Source organism: Ictalurus punctatus, chromosome 7 (genome assembly GCF_001660625.3).
Source record: "Ictalurus punctatus breed USDA103 chromosome 7, Coco_2.0, whole genome shotgun sequence".
Taxonomy (NCBI): Eukaryota; Metazoa; Chordata; class Actinopteri; order Siluriformes; family Ictaluridae; genus Ictalurus; species Ictalurus punctatus.
Genome location: NC_030422.2, coordinates 5,396,531 through 5,417,479, shown reverse-complemented (window position 1 = coordinate 5,417,479; position 20,949 = coordinate 5,396,531). Strand labels below are relative to the sequence as shown.

The window sequence follows — 20,949 nt, the reverse complement described above, 5'->3', positions numbered from 1 at the left end:
CACTAAGCCACTGTGCCAGACACTACTGGAACTTCACCAGAGGTGGTTTTGGAGCACACAGAGAGGTAGCCATATGGAAAAACACCCCATGCTCACGGTTAAATATGGTGGTGGCTCTTTAATGTTTTGGGCTGTTTTTCTGCCAGAGGACCTGGACATTTTGTTAGGATACATGGCATCATGGACTCTATCAAATATCAACAGATATTAAATGAAAACCTGATGCCTCTGCCAGAAAGCTTAAAATGGGCCGTGGTTGGATCTTCCCGCAGGACGATGATCCAAAACATCATCAAAATCAACACAGAAATGGTTTACTGACCACAACATCAAGCTCCTGCCATGACCATCCCAGTCCCCTGACCTGAACCCCATAGAAAACCTGTGGGGTGAACTGAAGAGGAGACTCCACCAGTGTGGACCTCGACATCTGAAGGATCTGGAGAGATTCTGTATGGAGGAACGCTCTCAGATCCCTCGCCGTGTATTCTCCAACCTCATCAGGCGTTATAGGAGAAGACTCAGAGCTGTTATCTCGGCAGAGGGAGCTAGCACAAAGTATTGACTAAAAGGGTGGCAATAATTGTTGCACACCTATATTAAACAAAGGTTTTTTTGTGATAAACCTGTGTCGTGTTTGCAATTGTTTGAAATCCATGAGAGATGAGTATTTTTGTGAATAACAGTAAACAATAAAGACAATTTTTCACAGCCTTCTTTGCTCATATTTACCAAGGGTGCCAATATTATTGGAGGGCACTGTAGGTCTCTAAACAAACCCTCTTGCCATTCTGAAAGGAAAAGAAAAAAAACAACAACAACTTTATGCAAATGCCACAGATGTATTTTATGATTCTTAAGATTTTATTGAGCAATTTGAATAACAGACAATATTTGACACAAATAAAAATAAAAATTGCATAAATCAGAAAAGCCGAATGTACAGAGAACGATCTAACCAAGGCCTGGGAGCATGTCACCAATCATTGTTATACACATTAATTTCTTCCTTTATCTATATATCATACTATAGCTACTTTCCACAATGTCCAGGATTTCAGGTTGATGCTAAAATGATTCAGGATATAATCGAGAAGGTTTTTAAAAATTTATTTATTTATTTATTTTAAATTAAATTACCTGTCCTTCCGGAAAATGATCAAAGGTTACAATTATATCAAAATGATGCGGTGGCTGGTCATATACTACGCTTCCACATACAACTTTACCAAAAACTTGGTAAAAAAAACATTCATGTTCTGACATGCAAAAGTATTGAGATAAATGGAAACCTTTCAGAGCCAAAGCCATTCACAAATGTGGTGCTATCACTGAAATCTCCCTGAAGTCCAAAGGAGAATCACTGAAATATCCAGGTTTATCAGGGGCGATATTATTGTACTAAAACTAAAAAAAAAAAAAAAAAAGCTAAAACGATTAATGTTAAGGAAATATTTTTGATAGCGTTGGCATAAACGGCATGAGAAAAAACAAACAAACAAAAAAACCCCACAATACTGATTTGCAATTATACAATAAAAAAAAAAACCCAAACCAAAAATCCTAGTAAGATTTTTCCAGAGGCTTCTTTTGAATTCATCTACTCCAACCCCAGCTGCCAGTATTGATTCCAGTGTTCTTTTGGCATGTAACTCACTCGGTTTTCATATATATACGTGTATGTAAACGGCGCTTTAACGGAACAAACATTGCAAATACTGCTGCATATGATGCAAACTCGAAACTAAGAACAGCCCTTTTAACCTTGATGGAGGGATTCCTTCTCATCCAACATGTTCAACGTCATATCGTGATGAATTTTATTAAATCGTATGAAGGGATATATTTCACATTATAAAGTGCCTGTAGGCTTGGACTAGAAAGTCCAGTTCACAGAAAAATGGTGCTACTTTGGTCACGTTTGATAGTGCGTGATAAGTGTTCTACAAGTCAAAACGTTCCAGGTACAATGGCAGAACTCATTTGCTAGATCATAAAGGTTTCTACTAAACCATTCTTTCAACAGCAGCTTGACATATTTCTGCTCTATTACTTTTAATCGGTCGGAAGATTCTTTTATCCGATACCATCGGCGCATAGAGCCGTGCGGCCAATCGTGCGGAAGCAGCACCGTTTGTAAAATCATGTCGATAAAGAGCTTGAGTTAACATCAGTATGGGGGAAAATATCATCTTAGCGTCATGCTGGTGCGAGAACTTCGTTGTTTGACGATGAGAGTTGATGTGAGAAGTCAAGAGGAGAACAGCCAGACAGGTTCGAGCGGACAGGAAGGCTACGGTAACTCAAATAACCACTCTTTACAACCGTAGTGAGCGTTATTTGCGTTACCGCATCCTTCCTGTCAGACGGAACTGGCCTGTCTTTTCCGATCTCTCTCATCGACAAGGCGTCTCCACCCGCAGAACTGTTGCTCACTGGATGTTTTGTCCCTCCCCCGGCATTCTGTGGAAACGCTCTAGCCTGCTGTGTAGGAAAGTCCCAGATCATCGGTTTCCTAAATATTTAATCCGCAACGTCTGGCTCATTATATTCAGGGTCACTGAGATTACATTTGCTATTTACATCAACATTAAAGATTAACTGAAGCACCCGGTCTGTATCGGCATGATTGAAATATATTGCACTGCTGCCACTCAATTAGCTGATTAGATAATTGCATGAATGGGCAGGGACACGTGTTAAAACCTATTAAAATGGCTAGTGAGTGTAAGTGTTTACGTAGTGTCCCCTTGTTCTATGGATAGTACACAAATATTAAGTATTAAGAATATTTAGCATAGATTACACACAGATAAAAAGCATACTCGTGAAGTTTAGCAAGTCTAAGGTTATTGCCAGTGAACCACAAATCTGTACAAATCAAGCTCAGGGATTAATGGCAATACCACTCGGTGTACTTTTGACACATTCGTTTCTTACTCAGGCACTTTGTGCTTTGTAAGAACCAGTCCTTTTCCATACTTTAGGTCTCACATTGGGAGAAGCAATCGGACTATAACAAAAACCAAAGGGCACTTTGCTACAGTACTGTACATTCATCCGCTCCTGGTCACGCATTTATTCAATCATTCTTTTGCAGGGAATAAAACACATCACATATTGGGAAAGTTTCCATCTCTGGGAGTTTTACAAGTCACACTTTCTAGTCATGTTTAATAGTTAAACAATAAATAAATACGCACTGCAGTTATCTTTAAAAAAAAAAAAGAAAGAAAAGAAAAGAAAAAACCATGACAGTTTAAGACACATGGGCTGGCAGACCCATGAGACTATTTGTACTACCAATTATTTGTACCAGCAGCACCCTTTCTTGTTTCTTCTCCAAGTTCTTTGCTTCTAAGGCTTTACTTCTGTGGCATTTTCCTTTGGCAGAAACTTCTTGGATAGAGGATGGGTATTACCATCCAGCATGATAAAACGGCACTGAGAATGTCCACAAAAATCTATCAAACATATAAAGGAATACAAGGCGGATTCATCACCGGTGAAAGAACAACATGCCTGTTGTGTTTTGAGATAATGTCAATGGTCCGAGTTCTGTACAGCCTTGCTACCTCGGAGCTGTTCGATTCTAACGCTTCAAGACTTCACGTCGTGCCCCCCCCCGTTTAAAACTCTTGCACTTCCGGTAACGCTTCAGCTCCCTGCTTCTTTTCTCTTAAGACCAGCTCCAGCCGACTTCCCTGCTTCACAACAGTGCTCCGGTGCGACTCAGTGCATTAACACGATGGACGAAGGAGACGTGGAAGCCCCGCCCCAGTGTTTCCCCAGCGCCTCTTCCAAAAAGCATGCCAACTTCTCACAGTCATCCTGTCCAACATCAGCACATAATCAGATCGTCGTTAATGAAATCATTGGTTAAACAGCGCACGTGCACAAGACTGCCTGTTGGTGTGAATGATGTCAGACATTTGTGTTGTAGAAAAGGCTATTCGACTCACCTCGCTTATAAATGCATGGTGGACCAGCTCACTGGCCAGATCTCTGGGGTGGTCAGCTAAAAAAAAACCAAAAAAACAACAACAACAACAACAACAACAACAACATATTTAGTCTCCAATTAAAAAGTCAGTTAAAGATGCAACCCAATAGCAAAAATCTAAATATCTTTTAGCAGCGTTCCTTTTTCAGAATGCTAGTCCTGTCTAATTATTCTCCGGTACGTATGATCTATAAAAAAGTCTTTTAAAAGTAATAATATTTCAAAAATCCCACAGCACAACTTTTAAGGCATTTCTTACACGCACAAACCGACACATCCCTATAAACGTTTAAACTTCAAAGTATATGCGCCAGACGTGTATAGTAAAATTTGCAGTGTGTTACGGTGTATTATTACAACAAGCTGAAATATCTAATGATAAATAACTGCTGGTAGCTAACCATAAAAGTTACCATCAGCACTTTAAATCAAGAATTATTGAATACAAGAACATGTGATTGTGGATACTTTTAAGCCAGGCTGAATAAGGCTACCGAAGATGACGATGCAGGTCGACTTACTCGGAAGAACGTCGCAGCTGAGCTGGCGGTGCAGTTTGTCGTCCATCTTCAGAAACAGAGAAAGCTGAAGAGACAGGAAACAGGATGTTTTCTGTATACAGAGTCAAGTCGAGGGACAACGTGTCTGAATTAAAGGAGGCGTGCGCTGACTTACATGACTCCTGGTGCCTTCTTCGTTTGCCTCCAAATTACAGTGCATCTGGATGACCTGCGTGAAATCGTTCAATTCATGAACACTCTATGTGGGTATATGATGTGCAATATGAGGGTTTTAAGTGCGTATTGGAAAACCATTTAACTCTCATAATAGAAACTCTCACAGAAAACCAGATCCAGTTTATACATAGACTAGGATATTCTGTCTGTCTTTCTTGAGTAATTAACAAACTGCACATTTTTGCCAACCTTCCTGGTCTCGGTCTCCTGAGGCTCTGGAGTTGGAGTCTTCACCGTCTCCATATGCTCCTGGGACAGAGAGAGGGCACGTGGGATAGGATGCGGCCGCTGTGAGGCAAAGTTCATTAGGGGGTAGATCCCATTCCTGAACAAATACCACAAACAATACGATAAAACGATCAGGAAACGCATTCAAATGGATATAATAACGGGTTCAAAATAAAACCACACGTCTTTAACCAGCCCCCGTCCCCTTCACACTTACTTAACATCCTCAAGGAACTTGTCCAGCTCCAGCGGAGAGACATGGGAGTACCTTTCATATAGAAGAGAAGGCAGTGAGGGGGGAGAAGTCAAGCGCAACGGGCAGAAATGTAGCAAAAGACACACGAGTAAAAATACTTTAGCTGGATTCCCGGCCGGTCGCTGTGGTTTATCTCTGCCATGATGCCATTTGGGTCTATAGCCTTGGTCTTCTCCTCTACACAATTCTCAGGAAGCAGATCTGTTTCATAATCAGATAGTTCTTAAATAACGATACTAATATTTTTCGCATGAAAAAAAAAAACCCCACCATGAAAGACCTTCTACAACTTCATGTTCCCCATTTATTTCTGTTTACACAAGACCTTACACGTTGGGAGAGGTGGAATCGATCGTACGGCAAATATGATACGACCCCTGGCAAAGATTACGGAATCACCCTCCGAGATTTTTCCTTCGTAGCGGATAAACAAAATCACACATTGGACACGGAACGATTTTTGTTTAACAGCTGAACCTTCTGGCTTCGTGAAACATATCTCAAACAAGTTTAATGGAATTGTTTTCATTGTTTCATTGGCGTTTATAGACTTTGTTTTAGAAATGGGAATTACAAGGTGATTCCGTAACACCCCCCCCATCGTTGAGTGATTCCATAATTATTTCCTCTGCTTGATCTGGAAAAAAAAAAATGGCGTTCATGAAAATAATTTCATTTAAACTTGTTCAGCTATTAAACAAAAATGGTTTCGCGTCCTATCTGTGATTACTATATAACTATATAGTAGTGTTAATAATCAGGCCAGGATAGTTAGAGATAAAATCTCAGAAGGGCTGAGTACATATACTGTACAACATCCACCCTTCATTAGTTATAAAGGGGCATTATATTCAGTATATTTTCCTCTACCGCTCACTGAAACGAATTCCCGTAACCGTGTGCTGCGTAATTTGAAATGAAATCCAGTTGAATTTAACAGCAACAAGAATATGGACTTTTGCCCAAGAAGAAGAAGAAGAAGAAGAAGAAGAAGAAATTCTCCCATTTTCTAACAGGAGTCATTCTCAGAATGTGTGTTCACGTACACTGGTTGCTGATGAAGCAGTGTGCGGCGAGCAGCTTCAAGGAGTGGACTTCGAACAGCACTCTGTGGAACAGCAGGTCATGAGCTGTCGGCCTGATCTTGGCCTCTGTGCGCACGCATGACTGCGTAAACTCCTGAGTAAGCATACAAGTGAATCTGTTTCAATTATCACTCATCATCATAAGACAAACATGACTATGCGGAAAAGCGACCAGGTTATCATTTCAATCCCACGTCTTGAAAATCTGCATAAAAACATGACCAGAAGAAGGCACACGCGAGCCCTGCATTAAACCGAGAACCTTCGCACGATACTGAGAGAAACGGTTTGTTTTCATACCCGTCAATGTTCAGCCTTGTTGTCGCTTTAAGAAAGCTTCAGCGAGTTCAGAACGCATATTATTCCAAGCTTATTCAAGCTATACAGCCTGCATTTTAGGTTCCACAAGAATTTAGATATCACCCTAGTCTCTTGAAGGAGTATAGTGCATCCATATAATGTTTAAATAAAGCTGTGCTTGTTTTTACCTGGCCGACTGATAGTTATTACGCATTTTATTACAATAGTTTCACATGTATAAATGTGTATCATTGGCTTATAACCAAGTTACAGGTTACACATATATTGTGCGGTGTTTAACTAGTTCTTTTCAACTAGTGTCGCTGGGTTTTTTTATTTTTTTATGGTGAACATTTCTTGCAGTAGTTTCCTGCAGTCCTGTACACGCACATACTTCTTATAATAAAATCCTATGCATGTCTGTTTACCCTCATGAGAGGGTCCTCCAGTGACTGCCCAGCATGTGCTATGGCCTCTTTGGAAACAGCAGTGTCACCATTGGCCTGAATCTCCAGAACGGCCATCTTGAGTGGAGTGAGAAAAACAGAACATCATCAGCCATTGTCGTCGAGTTGTTTTTTTTTTTTTTTGTTTTTTTTTTTTTGAATGACTGAACGGCATGGTTTTCATTTTTCAAGTCAGTTTTGAGCTGTGTACCTCCAAAGCACAGATACCGAAAGAATATATATCGATGGAGTAGTCGTCGTCAGCAACTGCAGAGAGAAAACAAAGGAGAAATGAAATACTGGAACTTTTTAAATAATATCTGGGAAGAACTAAAGAGAAAAATGCAGAAAGAGAGAGAGAGAGAGGGGGGAAGAGCGCTAGATAGACACTTACAGCCGTACTCTGGAGCAAAGTAGTGCTGATTGCGTGTCTCGTCTCGGTGCTGGTGCACGTTCCCATGGATGGCCTCTGGGAATACTGGGAAAGACATACAAACAGCCTCATCAAACACAAGATTGTCTTCGTTTGTGTATTTATATAAAGGCAGAACGTCCATGTAAACTGCAGCTGTGAGGATTATGAAGTACTAGGCCACTAGGCATCCCATTGGAGATTGCTTACAGTACTCTACCCCTATTTACAGCAATTCAAGTAAAATAACAGGGCATGAATATTAAGCAAAATACTGAGGTAAAATTACAGCATAACGTAATGCACATGTATACATATACATATATAATCTATATATATATACACACGCAACATTATTATTATTTGCCCATTGTGGATGTTATGATTGACAACGTCATGGTGACGAGACACGACTAGTTCTTGTTGCAGTTTTGTCTTTTTCTTAAGGACATATTTCGATATTGTACATCGGGAAGAAACCGGTTCTTTAGAGAGTAGATAATGGTTGGAGAAACACTACAGGTAGGAAAAGGAGAAAATGAACCCAGGATGAATACTTCAGTTCATACGTACGCTCACCGGCCATTATAATAGAAACACCTGTATATTCATGCGATTTATCCACTCAACCAATCATCTGGAGGCAGTCATGCAGATACACATCAAGAGCTTCAGTTAATGATATAGAAAAACAAGCATGTGTAGAGAAAAATGCAGAGTAAAAGAGGACGTACCGTTGACGAAAAGCCTGTGCCACACTGTGGAGGGAGAGAGAAATAACGATTAGCTACAGACGCTGTAGTTTCAGAACCACAGAGCGAGGAGGCCTTACTGCACCTGAGCCGATCTTTATGAGGCCGTTGTGCTGGATGAAGATGGTGTCGCAGGTCAGGTTTCCATGGATGATGGGTGGATCACATGAGTGCAGGTAGCTGGTGGTAGGAAAGAACAAAGTGAAATGTGGAAAGGTGACAGAACCGCTGTACCGTCCTCAGAAGTAACTACCATCGTTATTATGGGGCTTTCACTTATGCAGGATTTAGTCCATTTGAATTAAAGCATGCAGTAAACAACTGCTCTCCGATTTGGACTAAGCGGCGTGAAAACACCTGTCCGAGACATAGTCATGCATGGTCAAGCATTCGGGTTTGCATGATAAACAAATCTTAATCCGTCAGTTCTTTATCTTTTGGGTGTACTAGTGATAACATTAACAATAAAGTGTTACCGGTACACACGGTGTCCTTGAAATACACCACAAGGGTCGCCTACTTTTCAAGAGGCAAACACGTCGGGTCAAAAAACCCGATGCTTTTACAGTTTATTTCATGACGGATAAAGAACTGATACCATATTGTGCTACCTGTAATATGCATTTGAGGGTATAAAAAGGTGGATAAGGCGTTTTTCGAAATGGTATAATATACACAGTGGGGGAAATAAGTATTGAACATTTTTCTTCGGTAAATATATTTCCAGTCAGGTTATTCACCTGAAAATTCATCAGTATGAACTCAAGAAATCCGGAAATGTAAAGAACTCACAACATTCAAGTCGATAAATAATAAAGTTATGTGTAATTAAGTGGAACGACACGGGGGGTGGGAGTATTGAACACGCTAAGAAAAAGCAGTTCTCCAAGGCAAGGGACCAGCCGAAATCCGAAAGTGATTATAGATCCTATCTGTGCAGATTCATATCAGCTGGGCTGGTAAATTGGCGGTCTATGGAAAGGCTTTTCGTCACCAAGATGTCTTGAAAATATCAGTCTGACATGTGTATCGCAGCACTGAAGTTTATAGGACTCACAGTGTTCATCACGACCATCGTCCTCGAGTCAAAGGCAATTAAAAAACAGCCTTTAATAAACAAAACAAAAAAACAAACAAACAAACAAACAAACCCCCCCCAACTTAATATCGAATAAATAAATAAATAAATAAATAAATAAATAGTTCTTGCTGCCTTGCAGGACTTTATATCAGTTTTAGTATGCGAAATTACTGACATTTTCTGATTAATAAATGAATTAAATCAATACAAATCTATACAGATATTAATGGACTTGTTTGAATGTCTTCTCCTAACAGTAATGGGACTGGTCTGGTGTCTTACCTGAGGGCAGACAAGATCTGTGTGCACCAGCGTTTCCATGCCTACAACACAAAATACACAAAGAGAATGAGACACACACACACACACACACACACACACGAACAGAGGGAATTGTGCTGACAGGGTGTGTGGATATAAAAGTACGGTTCCTCCTTTACCACAGGGTGGTGGTGTACTGCTCGCAAACTCCCGTATAAGAGGAAAATGTCAAAAAATGTCCTACCTTAACATTCATAGTCTTGTGATTTTTCTTAGTTTTCTTCAAAAACTGTTTGAGACTTCCGGAGGACATGTACTCTGTGATGAAAATCACCTGCGATAGAAGACAGTGGCGTTACGTCGTCGTTTATCTTGAAGGTATAGTTCGTATATGAATATAGTTCCTATATAGAAGCCAATTTGCAGGAATCATAGATCTGCAGAATAAAATATAGCCGTCTGATCGCCATGATGGCTACAGAAATGTGTAAATCACAAATTGAAAAAAATAAAATAAAAATGACAATTGTTTCATATAGTATAATGAACAAATTTCAAGAAAAGCAAAGCCTATTCATAAAAAAACAAACAAACAAACAAACAAAAAAAAAAAACAGGGTGACAATTCCGCATCTGCATATCGATATGTCCTGGAAAAAAAAAAACAAAACAACAAAACAACTGGCGTCACTTATTGTAATTAAATTATAAATGATTATAAAGCCTGTCGAGCAAAGAAATGAAAATTTGGTTCAATTAAAAATGTGTTTTTGTGCATTGATGAAATCTGCATATCCCACCCTGGCTCGGTTCTCCCTCATGTCCAGCCAGTATTTATGAAACTTAACGATGTTGGGGTGCTCCACCTGCATGAGGTTCTCGAACATTTCCTTGATTCGGTCCTACACACACACACACACACACACACACACACACACACAAATCAGTACACAGTACATCTATCCCATTATAATCAGCATCTTGACCATAACACACAGCCATGGATGTATCCCATCCTGTATGACTGAACATGGCACAGAACCTGCACTCCTGAGCACATCGAGGCCTTAATGAACCAAAGTACACACTGAGAACCCAGTACACACACTGAAAAACCAGTCTGGGGATCTGATGGTATCCCAGTTTTATGGTAAAACCATGTTCACTAAGGTCTTTGAGGTCTAAAAGCAGTTACACAAGACGAGCGTTACTTTATTACTCTCGTTATTACTCTGTATACCACAACGGCGGCGAATTCTCAAGTCTGGTGTTCATTCATCTTGTATAAAAGGAGCTCCTAGCGAAGGAAATAACTTTAGTCATGCGTTCATATTTCAGTAGTAAAAACTTGATATGGTGAAGTTTTCTATGAGGAGAGGTTTATTTGGCATGTACGTTAGACTCCACTGGTAGCACTCTACAACATTCAGGAGTAAAGCTGCTCTGTTTACGATCTCCGTGATGGGGAAAATCTGCACTACACTACAGTTTGTGGTTTCTTGGTCAAATGAAAAGCTGCCGAGAGGGAATGACTGTTTATACAGTAGATATTATAACGGAAGTGATAACTGGTACTGTGATGAATTGAAAACAAAAACATACCATGTGTCACGCTTACAGTAAATAATAATAATAATAATAATAATAATAATAAACCCATTTAAAGCACTTGCTATAATCGGCTGTGGTGTAAGAAAGAAAAAACACTTCAGGAAATGCGATTATAGGAAGATAATCAACTGCTAGGTGGTAAAAAATAGCTCTGATTTGTGTTGGGCTGGATCAGAGGTGCTCAACCTTTTGTAATTAAAGCCCCCTCCCAGGTCATGTGGCACTTTTCCGGGGTCTGAAAAGTCACTAAGTTTGCAACACTGGTCTGCACTGACAGCGAGATAAAAGGCAGGCTAAGCTCCGCCTCTCCCCGGCAAAAACAAAACGCACAGGGAGAAGGAACGCGGGGTTTTTCATTTATACACATTCTATTTGAAACGCAATAAAAAACACACCGAGAACCCAAATGATGCCCTGTCTCTGTATGTTTTACTTTTTCTTAAAAACAATTTGCGCCCCCCCCCTTCCGATCTCTCCGCGCCCCCCCCCTTCCGATCTCTCCGCGCCCCCCCCCTTCCGATCTCTCCGCGCCCCCCCCCCTTCCGATCTCTCCGCCCCCCCCCCTTCCGATCTCTCCACACCCCCGTCACTCTTCCGATCTCTCCACGCCCCCCCCAACACTCTTCCGATCTCTCCACGCCCCCCCGCTCTTCCGATCTCTCCACGCCCCCCCCACTCTTCCGATCTCTCCACGCCCCCCCCACTCTTCCGATCTCTCCACGCCCCCCCCACTCTTCCGATCTCTCCACGCCCCCCCCCCTTCCGATCTCTCCACGCCCCCCCGCTCTTCCGATCTCTCCACGCCCCCCCGCTCTTCCGATCTCTCCACTCCCCCCACACTTCCGATCTCTCCACTCCCCCCACACTTCCGATCTCTACACGCCCCCCACTCTTCCGATCTCTCCACGCCCCCCACTCTTCCGATCTCTCCACGCCCCCCGCCCATATACATATACATATATATACACATATATACACATACATATATATACACATATATACACACATATCTATATATTCCTATAACAGCACATACGTTTGGGATTTATTCCTTACTCAATGCCGTTATCGCTGGTTAATCCCTCTGACTTGTACAGATGGGAAGAACCTCATTAACGAGTGCAGATGTTTCCAGATACGTGTACTGCATGATACAATTAAGCAAATAACATAGTCGTGCTAATGTGATAGCAAATAACAGCGTGCTGTCTGGCATGTATACAAACTCTGAGCAGACGCGGTTGACCTCGATTTTGGATGAAAATGCCAAGAGGAAAGGATTTACTTAAATTACGTCGAAAGAGGGTTCATTATTGGGGCACGGCCACAGAGAACGCTTCGGGCACAAACACTGCGAGACTGGCTGTGTTTTAATAGGAAACGTGACACCTGACATTTAGATCTACGTGAAAGACAAAAAATGAATAAAGGTAAACAGGGTTGGAGATTGTGGTGGAAAACGCACATTGGATGAAGTGATGCTCTTGCATTAGTGTGACGTGTAAGGAGAGACTGAAGATTGATGGTTCATCAGGTGACTGAGAATGTCACGGGAAGAACGGTGGCACGTGACACAAAACCCGACAAAAGCCACTATGTTGTTTTTCTGGTTTTTATTTATTTATTTATTTAATAATGATCACTGTTAACATTGGTGTTTTTAAGAACTCATGAGTACTAGGATTTGCTCCAACAGTCATGTTTATTTGGGACTCTCTCTGATTTAAAGTGCACTTATTATAGGTTGTTCGGATATTCCCTTTCATGTAGTGTGTATACAGAGCCGTTTGTGAATGTAAAAACTCTGCAAAAATTAAAAGCGCACGACAAACGGAGTTATCGACTCCCGAAAGAAGGAACCGATTCTGAACAGCTGAATCGACTCGTTAGTGATTCCAGACTTTACTTCCTGTACTAACCTACGTAGGTTTGTAACAAAAACCCCTGACATTGGTCTTCATCGGCTGCTCGCCGACAGCGCTAGACCGATCACGACAGACTGGGACGTCTGACCAATCAGAGCAGAGTATGCTCTCTGAAAGGAGGAGTTTAGAACGAATCATTTAGAACGGATCATTGAACGAGTCCTTTGTGACACTGGGGAAAAAAGGTAACGCTGCAGTTTAAATGACGGGCACGTTAAAGTGTTTTTTGACCTCGCATGCAGGTAAATCGATCGTGTGAGACTTTTAAAACAAAATTAGGCGCGTTATTATCAAAACCATAATAGGTGCGCTTTAATGGTGAAAAGACATGACATTTATAAGGGATCTAACTGCTCGCACCTCATGAGCCTTGAAGACCTTCTTGTCAGAGAACTGCACCTCATTCCACACCACTTCTACGCCTTCTTCCGTGTCCATGGCCAAGGAAGCACTCTCGATGCCAGGGACATTCCCCTGACTGAGCTGAAAGAGATGAAAAACGACAGTTAAAAAGAGAAAAGTTTTCGCATTGTGTTGCTGAAGCTCTCGATGGAAGATAAAACAGACATTAAGTGACCGTGGGGGAAATAAGTATTGGACAAATTAACCTTTGTTTCAGTAAATATATTTCCAATGAGGCTATTCACATGAAATTTTCACCAGAAATCAGTATTAACTCAAGAATTCCGGAAATATAAAGAATTCACAACATTAAAATCCATAAATAAAGTTATGTGTAATAAAGTAGAACGACACGGGGGGAAAAAAGTATTGAACACGCTAAGAAAAAGCAGTTCTCCAAGGCAAGGAACCAGCTGATATCCATAAGTAATTACACCCCCTATCTGTGCAGATTAATATCAGCTGGGTTAGTACATTGATGGTCTGTAAAAAGGCTTTCGTTACCAAGCTGTCACACAAGAAACATCTCATGATGGGTAAAAGTAAAGAGCGCTCCCAAGACCTTCACAACCTTATTGTTGAGAAACATATCGATGGAATCGGATACAGACGAGTTTCAAAACTTCTGAATCTCCCAGTAAGCACCATTGGGGTCATTATCCGCAAGTGGAAGCAACATCGGTCCATCAACCGGCCACGCACAGGAGCTCCTCGCAAGATTTCTGACCAGGGAGTCAGAAGAAAAGTCAGAAGAGTAGCCCAAGAGTCAAGGACCACTCGGAAAGAGCTCCAGAAACACTTGGAGGCAGCAGGTGCCATCGTCACAGAGAAAACAATAGGCAATGCACTCCACTGCTCACGCTCACCCGCAAGACTCCATTACTAAAGAAAAGGTTAATACTGATGTCTGGTGAAAATTTCATGTGAATAACCTCACTGGAAATATATTTAACTTCTCACAGACATTCCACACCATTAAATGTAACTAGAAACAGATCAAAAGTACAAAGTCTTCGTTTAACGAATATTTAAAGAATTTTAATACACGGTTTGGAAACGAAGAATAAATAAAATAAGTCTTTATTAAAGTCAATTAAATTGTCGAAAGACAATTAAAGACAGGCAATATCATGCAAATACGCTAGATATCACAGACTCTACAAAGTCTCGTTTAAAATAGGCTCTAAACCCTAAACTCAAAAGTCAACTTATTACCCATTTATAGGACGCCATTTATTTATTTATTTATTTTTTATATCATTTCTGCCCATAACACGTTCTCCTTTTCTCTGCGTCTCCATAACTGTACAAATACATTTAACCTGAAACGTGCAAACAAACATGTTTTTAACTTTCCCCAGCCCCATTTCCTTCCAGTCAGAATATAAACACACCATAAATCATCAAAAACTACAGAAACAAGTCTCCCGCTAGTCCCCCGTATGTATAAACAGGACTCTTTTTTTTTTCCAGAAGGTCGCAGTATGAACAGCTCTTGCTGGGCAACATCTGCTCGATCCAAAGAGGGGAAAAAAAAAAAAAAAAAAAAAAAAAAAAAAAACCCGGCAATGTTTTTTTTTCTTTTTTTCTTTCTTGTCAATCATCCGCACCGCTAACATCTTTTCACGTTGTGTATGTGGAAGTCTTAGGTTGGCATGGAATGTTTGCAGAGTGACTACATGCACAAATTTGATAATGAGAGTAAACATTCAGTGAGGTCAAGCAACTGATTCAAAGCCGACCTTGTCGATACAGAAAAAGGGCTCCATTGTGGACGATGAGCACTTTTGGCTGAGTGTCTTGAGAAAACACAAGGCATTCCTAGAAATGTGTGTTTTCACAGCGTATCCTGTACCTGAAGCGTTACGCGACTGGTGGATGTATAATTAGTCTACTTTTAACCCGGGAATCTTTTAAATAAACACACAAAACTGTTTGCAAATAGTGGTGGTGCCCCTTAGTCATGAGTGGAGGCCTGACTTCTGGTTCCTATTCTAGACATGCTTAAAATCCTATCGAGTTAATCGTGACCTTAATGTTAAAAAAGGTCCGATCTAATCTGGAAAGACCTTTGTAGCGTCACAGTCTAAAACTGGATTTAAAGGGAAGCAAATCAGTAAATGAATCACATGTAAATGAGTCACATGAATATGAATCACATGAAAATGAATCACATGTAATCATATGAAAATGAATAAATTAATTAAAATGCAATAAAAAAAAACGTTAAGAAGGAACGAACGAATGAATAAAAAAACTCATTATAATGCAAAAATATTTTAATATTTAAATTATATTATATTATACAGATGAACTTGAAGAGAAAATGACCTAGAGTGATTTTTTAGTACTTGTTACCATTATATTACATTTCCATGAGGTAGAATTTCCCTATTGTGAGATGCTTTTATCTAAATTGACTTATAATTCACACACACTGTGTAGTTTAGAGTTACAGCTGGAGCACAACAGTCTCCGGATTTAAACTCACAAGCTTCTGATCAGTAAATACAGAGGAAGGTACCTTCTGATCAGCAACCTAGAACCTTTAACCACTAGGCCACCCCTTAAAACATTTCTGCCACAAGCGATCCATGTCTCTGTGACGTCAAAGGACGTCCATTCGGGCAGACGACACAGCATCAAGGCTAATTTAAAGTTGTTTGTGCACTCCAAGCGCCTATAAGTCCTAGAACCTGTGACGCACAGACATTAGGAATGATTAGATCTGCCTGTTTGTGAAGACCAATGTGTTCAACTTTGCATGAAGGAAATTCAAGACCCAGTTAAAACTGGATCCAAACGCCAAAAGGTCTAACAACTGGGAACAGTACTCTCATAAATCCAGCAGGTATCCAAGCCTTTTCGTATTAGGCTCTCGTAAATCCGACGACTACGAACCCATGCCGTTACTTCGTAAATGAAAACAAACAGCGTCTTTATATCCTGCCTTGACACGCTCACTTTGGAGTGTAGTATCCAGAAATTACCTCGCATGGTTACACCCTGATATTACAGCCCATTCACTGTACAGCACGTTACGCGTCGAGCGCATGCACGTCCGCGACTACGTGATCGTCTTACAATCGCGCCGGACACGTGCGTGTCGAGTGCAGGTCAGCGCATGCCTTCACGCTTCGGTGAATCACAAGTCTGTCATACTTCTAGAAAATTTCAGCTTCAATACATGTTGCAACGCATGGCTTCCTTCATTTCGCGATGGAGTGACACGCCGTCCTCGGCACGTACTCACGGCCACGCCGTACTCAATTCGCAACCTTGCTCTAGACGCGGGTGATTTTATATATATACGGTCGTGCTCAAAAGTTTGCACACCCCTTGTAGAATCGGCCAAATCTTAAAACTGTCAACAAAATGGGACGGATCGTAAAAATCCCATGTTGTTGTTGTTTTTTTTTTTTGTTTTTTTTTAAGTTCTGCCCTGAATAAGCTGTTTCACATAACAGACGTTTACATATAATCCACAAGACAAAATAATAGCTGGATTTATAAAAATTACCCCGTTCAAAAGTTTACACCCCCTCGATTCTTAACACCGTGTGTCGTAACCTGGACGATCCACGACCTTCTCGAGTCCCTTGTTTGTCCTGAGCAGTTAAACCGCCCACTGTTTTTTGACCCCTTTCCAACAGCGACTATATGATTCCTGAGATCCATCTTTTCACACCGAGGACAACTCGGTGCAACAAGGTGCAAACGTTCACTGATGCTCAAGAAGGTAACGTGATACATTAAGAGCCAGGGGGGTGTAAACTTTTGAACAGGATGGTGTAAATTGTTCGTGCATTATCTTCTGGGAGACATGTAACTGTAATCTTATTTAGCGTCTTGAAGGGTAGTACTAAATGGGGGGAAAAAAAACAAAACAAACCAAAACAAAGATCTTTATAATACGTGACGGACACCCTTGTGCACAGGGTCGTGGAACAGGTCTGGACCCCTTAGTTCCAGTGAAGGAAACTTGATTAAAATTACGTTGCGCTTCCTACAATCATTTCAAAGAACACACAAAAGTTCTTCAAATGAGAGTCTTCGCGATAGAGCGGCTTCCCGGGTGTCGCCCGGAACACAAACACCGTGGTACGAGTTGACGAGCATGGCACGCTCTCTTCATAGACACAATGTTTTCCACCTCAGCTCGCACTAACGTCGGAACAATGCCGGTTGTGTAAGCTCTCAAGCAAGCCAGAGAGTTCGGGAGGCCGGCTCCATGATCTGGAAACAAATAACCCTTGTTAGTAAGTGTGGCAGCGTCATTTAAGCCTGGCAGAGCGGTGCAGTTTTAGTCCGGATGAGGTGCCCGGGTGCTCGGGGCAGGCACAATAAGCCTGAAAGCAGTGCCAGCAGGCACCTCACGCTTCCTGAAAATAAGCAGGGTTGCATAAGCAAAGCTGGCAGAAGTGTTGAAACCAGATCTGCCCTTCACGTCGCCCCTTCTTGACGGCTTTAAACAGGAAACGAGGCACCGACGATGCACAGTCGTCGTGATCGTGTTAAGTTAGACATTTCTCGCCTGAGGGTTTGGTCTTACTCGGGGCACTCGCACTAAACACTGACGGATGCTTTGAGATTGGTGCACTGGAGCTTCTCGCGTGTACATGAAGGTTTACAAACAAGCCTGCGCCATAGATCCGTGTGAAAAATCTCACCGTACAGGGATTCACACACTTGGCAGTAAGCATCCTGAGTCATCCTGAGGCCCATCGAGCTTATAGTGCACAGCTAATCGGCATTCAGAGTACTGTGTTATGCTTTCAGCCAACTGGCAGCATTAGACGAGGATGGGACTACGTTTAGGTTTGGATGAATCGAAATATTCCGGTGACCGTACACGAACTCGTGTGCGCGCACGCACATGAATACTAACGGACTTTGACGGCCAAATCCTTGATTCGATTCTGCCACCGCGATTGCCTCTGCAACTCTTGACCTCAGATCACATCTCTGAGAGCTCTATTTATAACACCTGTGTGACTCATGAAGACTTTTTCACATTTGCGGTTATTTTGGGACCGCACGCCGTTTGAGCCCCGAGTTCGGCCTGATTGACGAAGCGTGAACGCGGTTTTCGGACCTACGATCTTCTTAAGACGGATTACCTACGACTTTTTGGGTATTCCTGCGCAATGACATACCATGCTGCCAAAAGGAGCTGATCTTCTCCACGTTAGTGTTGGCAACAAAGGACACTAATTTTAAAAAAAATAAATAAATAATAATTTAAAAAAAACACCACCACCAAATGGATGAAACTAGTGTCCAGGCACACAAACCTGCACGCACGTCTCCGACCTGTGGTTTGGAAGGAATTCTTGTGTGTGAACACAAACCTGCGATTATAAGCCCCACCCCCAAACAAGGTCAGAATTGGTCCCGAGTGCAGACTCGAATATTCGGACCAACTGTGAACGCGGTCCTAATGAATCATATCTAGCTGGAGTTTCTTTAAATCATCGTATAGCTGTACTAGATAGAAGTATTAGGGACTGTAGAGCCGTCTCCGAAATAGCCAATTGATGCAATTACGTTCATCCGATTTAAACACCTTCTGTCCTGACCCCTTCTGCTCTCCGGACCTGCCTGATCCATCCTGATGCCCTACCTCTGGATGGAGCTCTCATCAACTGGAGGCTACATTCTAGAGATCGCTGAGGACGGTACCACTTGAGGTACCATGGAAATGGTCTTGGACCTCATTTCCACGCTGTGGTTGCTGGGACGACGGTTGCAGCGATGTCCTTGGGACCGCGATTACCACATGCAGTTTTACACTCAGGTCTCCTTTAGTGAACGGTGGACTAGTTCAACACACAGACTTCATATAAACACCATCATGAACTTTCCTTTACTTTCACACTATCCGGTGTGACCCAGATGAGCACGGGTTCCCTTCTGAGTCCGCTTCCTCTCAACGTTTCTTCCTCATTTCATCTTAGGGAGTTTTTCCGTCTCGCTCAATAGGGATAAACTCATAAAACACACTTAAAATCTCTATCCCGTGTTTATACGTTTCCGCAAAGCTGCTTTGAGACAACGTCCGTCGTTAAACGCGCCACACAAATAAAACCGAACTGAATACATACGACGTTGCCCTACGAATAATGATGGTGTTACACCTTAGTGTTTTCTTTAATCAACCCCGTATCTAAAAACCTGGACATGCCACGAGCCAGACTGTTGAAAACGGAAAAAGAATACATGCAGTAAAAGATTTGTGAAAGACGTGTGGGGGGAAAAAAGACATTCCCCGATGCTCTCTCAAGCGCCATGTTCATAACCATGCAAACCTGCGATAAGGCAAACTGGCCAAAAGCTGTTCAGTGAGAGCTGGTGATTTACAGTGACAGAACGAGAAGTGACCGCTGGCAAAGTAAAGCCGTGTTGACTTTTATACAAACAGGAACTGGAGAAACGTGTCGACTGCCAGTGGTGGAGAGGAAACACTGGCCTGCTTGTTCTTTCCTCAGAATTTTTCTTTCTAGGATTATTTTTTGTTTGCTAATAATCAGGAAGACGTCTAAATTTATATTCAAATACGTAGCCAGGGACCTCCGGGAAAAACCATAGCGACTAGCGACAAAAGTAACGTGACATTAAAAAAAAACAAACAAACAAACAAACAACAAAACAGCATGTCGCCGGTGTGAACATCGAGTTGATGTAATAATTAAAGCTGCAACAACTAATCGATAAAAGACGGTAATAATCGTTAGCTGCAGCAGAAATGATGTAGTAATAATGGATGTATGGGACGTGCAGTACATTAGTCTGCAGTACGTAGCTATATACTGCAACGTTTGCTTTCTTGATCGTTAGACCGGTGCGGAGAAGCAGAATAACATGGAACGATTCCACCCCGAGATTTCTTTTAAGCCTCCCGAGTCTCATACAACTGCCACTAATGCTATATATATTGTGCAAGATACTTTCAGTAAAACGAGGTTCGTCACATTCAGAGGAGAGAGATGTATACGTGTCTAAGGTTACGGTTAATGAGGAGGGGGTTTTTTCCCCGGGATGTTAAAAAAAAAAAAAAAAAAGAGAGAGAGAGACAGAGAGATAGATAGATTAAGAGAGAGAGAGAGAGAGAGAGACAGAGAGATAGATAGATTAAGAGAGAGAGAGAGAGAGAGAGAGAGAGAGAGAGAGAGACAGAGAGATAGATAGATTAAGAGAGAGAGAGAGACAGAGAGATAGATAGATTAAGAGAGAGAGAGAGAGAGAGATAGATAGATTAAGAGAGAGAGAGAGAGAGAGAGACAGACAGAGATAGATAGATTAAGAGAGAGAGAGAGAGATAGATAGATTAAGAGAGAGAGAGAGACAGAGAGATAGATAGATTAAGAGAGAGAGAGACAGAGAGAGAGAGAGATTAAGAGAGAGAGAGAGACAGAGAGATAGATAGATTAAGAGAGAGAGAGAGAGAGAT

The 20,949-nt window shown here is 41.6% G+C and overlaps 1 protein-coding gene across 1 annotated transcript in view; it reads right to left on the bottom strand.

The window, feature by feature from the left end:
- Positions 1–1,107: 1,107 nt before the first annotated feature.
- nrbp2a (nuclear receptor binding protein 2a) overlaps positions 1,108–20,949 on the bottom strand; it is a 45,589-nt gene continuing 25,747 nt past the window's right edge. Inside the window, exons 2-18 of the mRNA XM_017471449.3 lie at positions 13,458–13,580; positions 10,362–10,463; positions 9,806–9,895; positions 9,583–9,623; positions 8,305–8,399; positions 8,202–8,225; positions 7,450–7,533; positions 7,267–7,322; positions 7,038–7,133; positions 6,271–6,403; positions 5,323–5,425; positions 5,186–5,236; positions 4,930–5,065; positions 4,679–4,732; positions 4,525–4,588; positions 3,963–4,018; positions 1,108–3,831 (exon numbers count right to left, since the gene is read on the bottom strand). Coding sequence (XP_017326938.1) covers positions 3,733–3,831; positions 3,963–4,018; positions 4,525–4,588; positions 4,679–4,732; positions 4,930–5,065; positions 5,186–5,236; positions 5,323–5,425; positions 6,271–6,403; positions 7,038–7,133; positions 7,267–7,322; positions 7,450–7,533; positions 8,202–8,225; positions 8,305–8,399; positions 9,583–9,623; positions 9,806–9,895; positions 10,362–10,463; positions 13,458–13,580 — 1,407 coding nt within the window. The 3' untranslated portion in view covers positions 1,108–3,732. The remainder of the gene's footprint in view (positions 3,832–3,962; positions 4,019–4,524; positions 4,589–4,678; positions 4,733–4,929; positions 5,066–5,185; positions 5,237–5,322; positions 5,426–6,270; positions 6,404–7,037; positions 7,134–7,266; positions 7,323–7,449; positions 7,534–8,201; positions 8,226–8,304; positions 8,400–9,582; positions 9,624–9,805; positions 9,896–10,361; positions 10,464–13,457; positions 13,581–20,949) is intronic.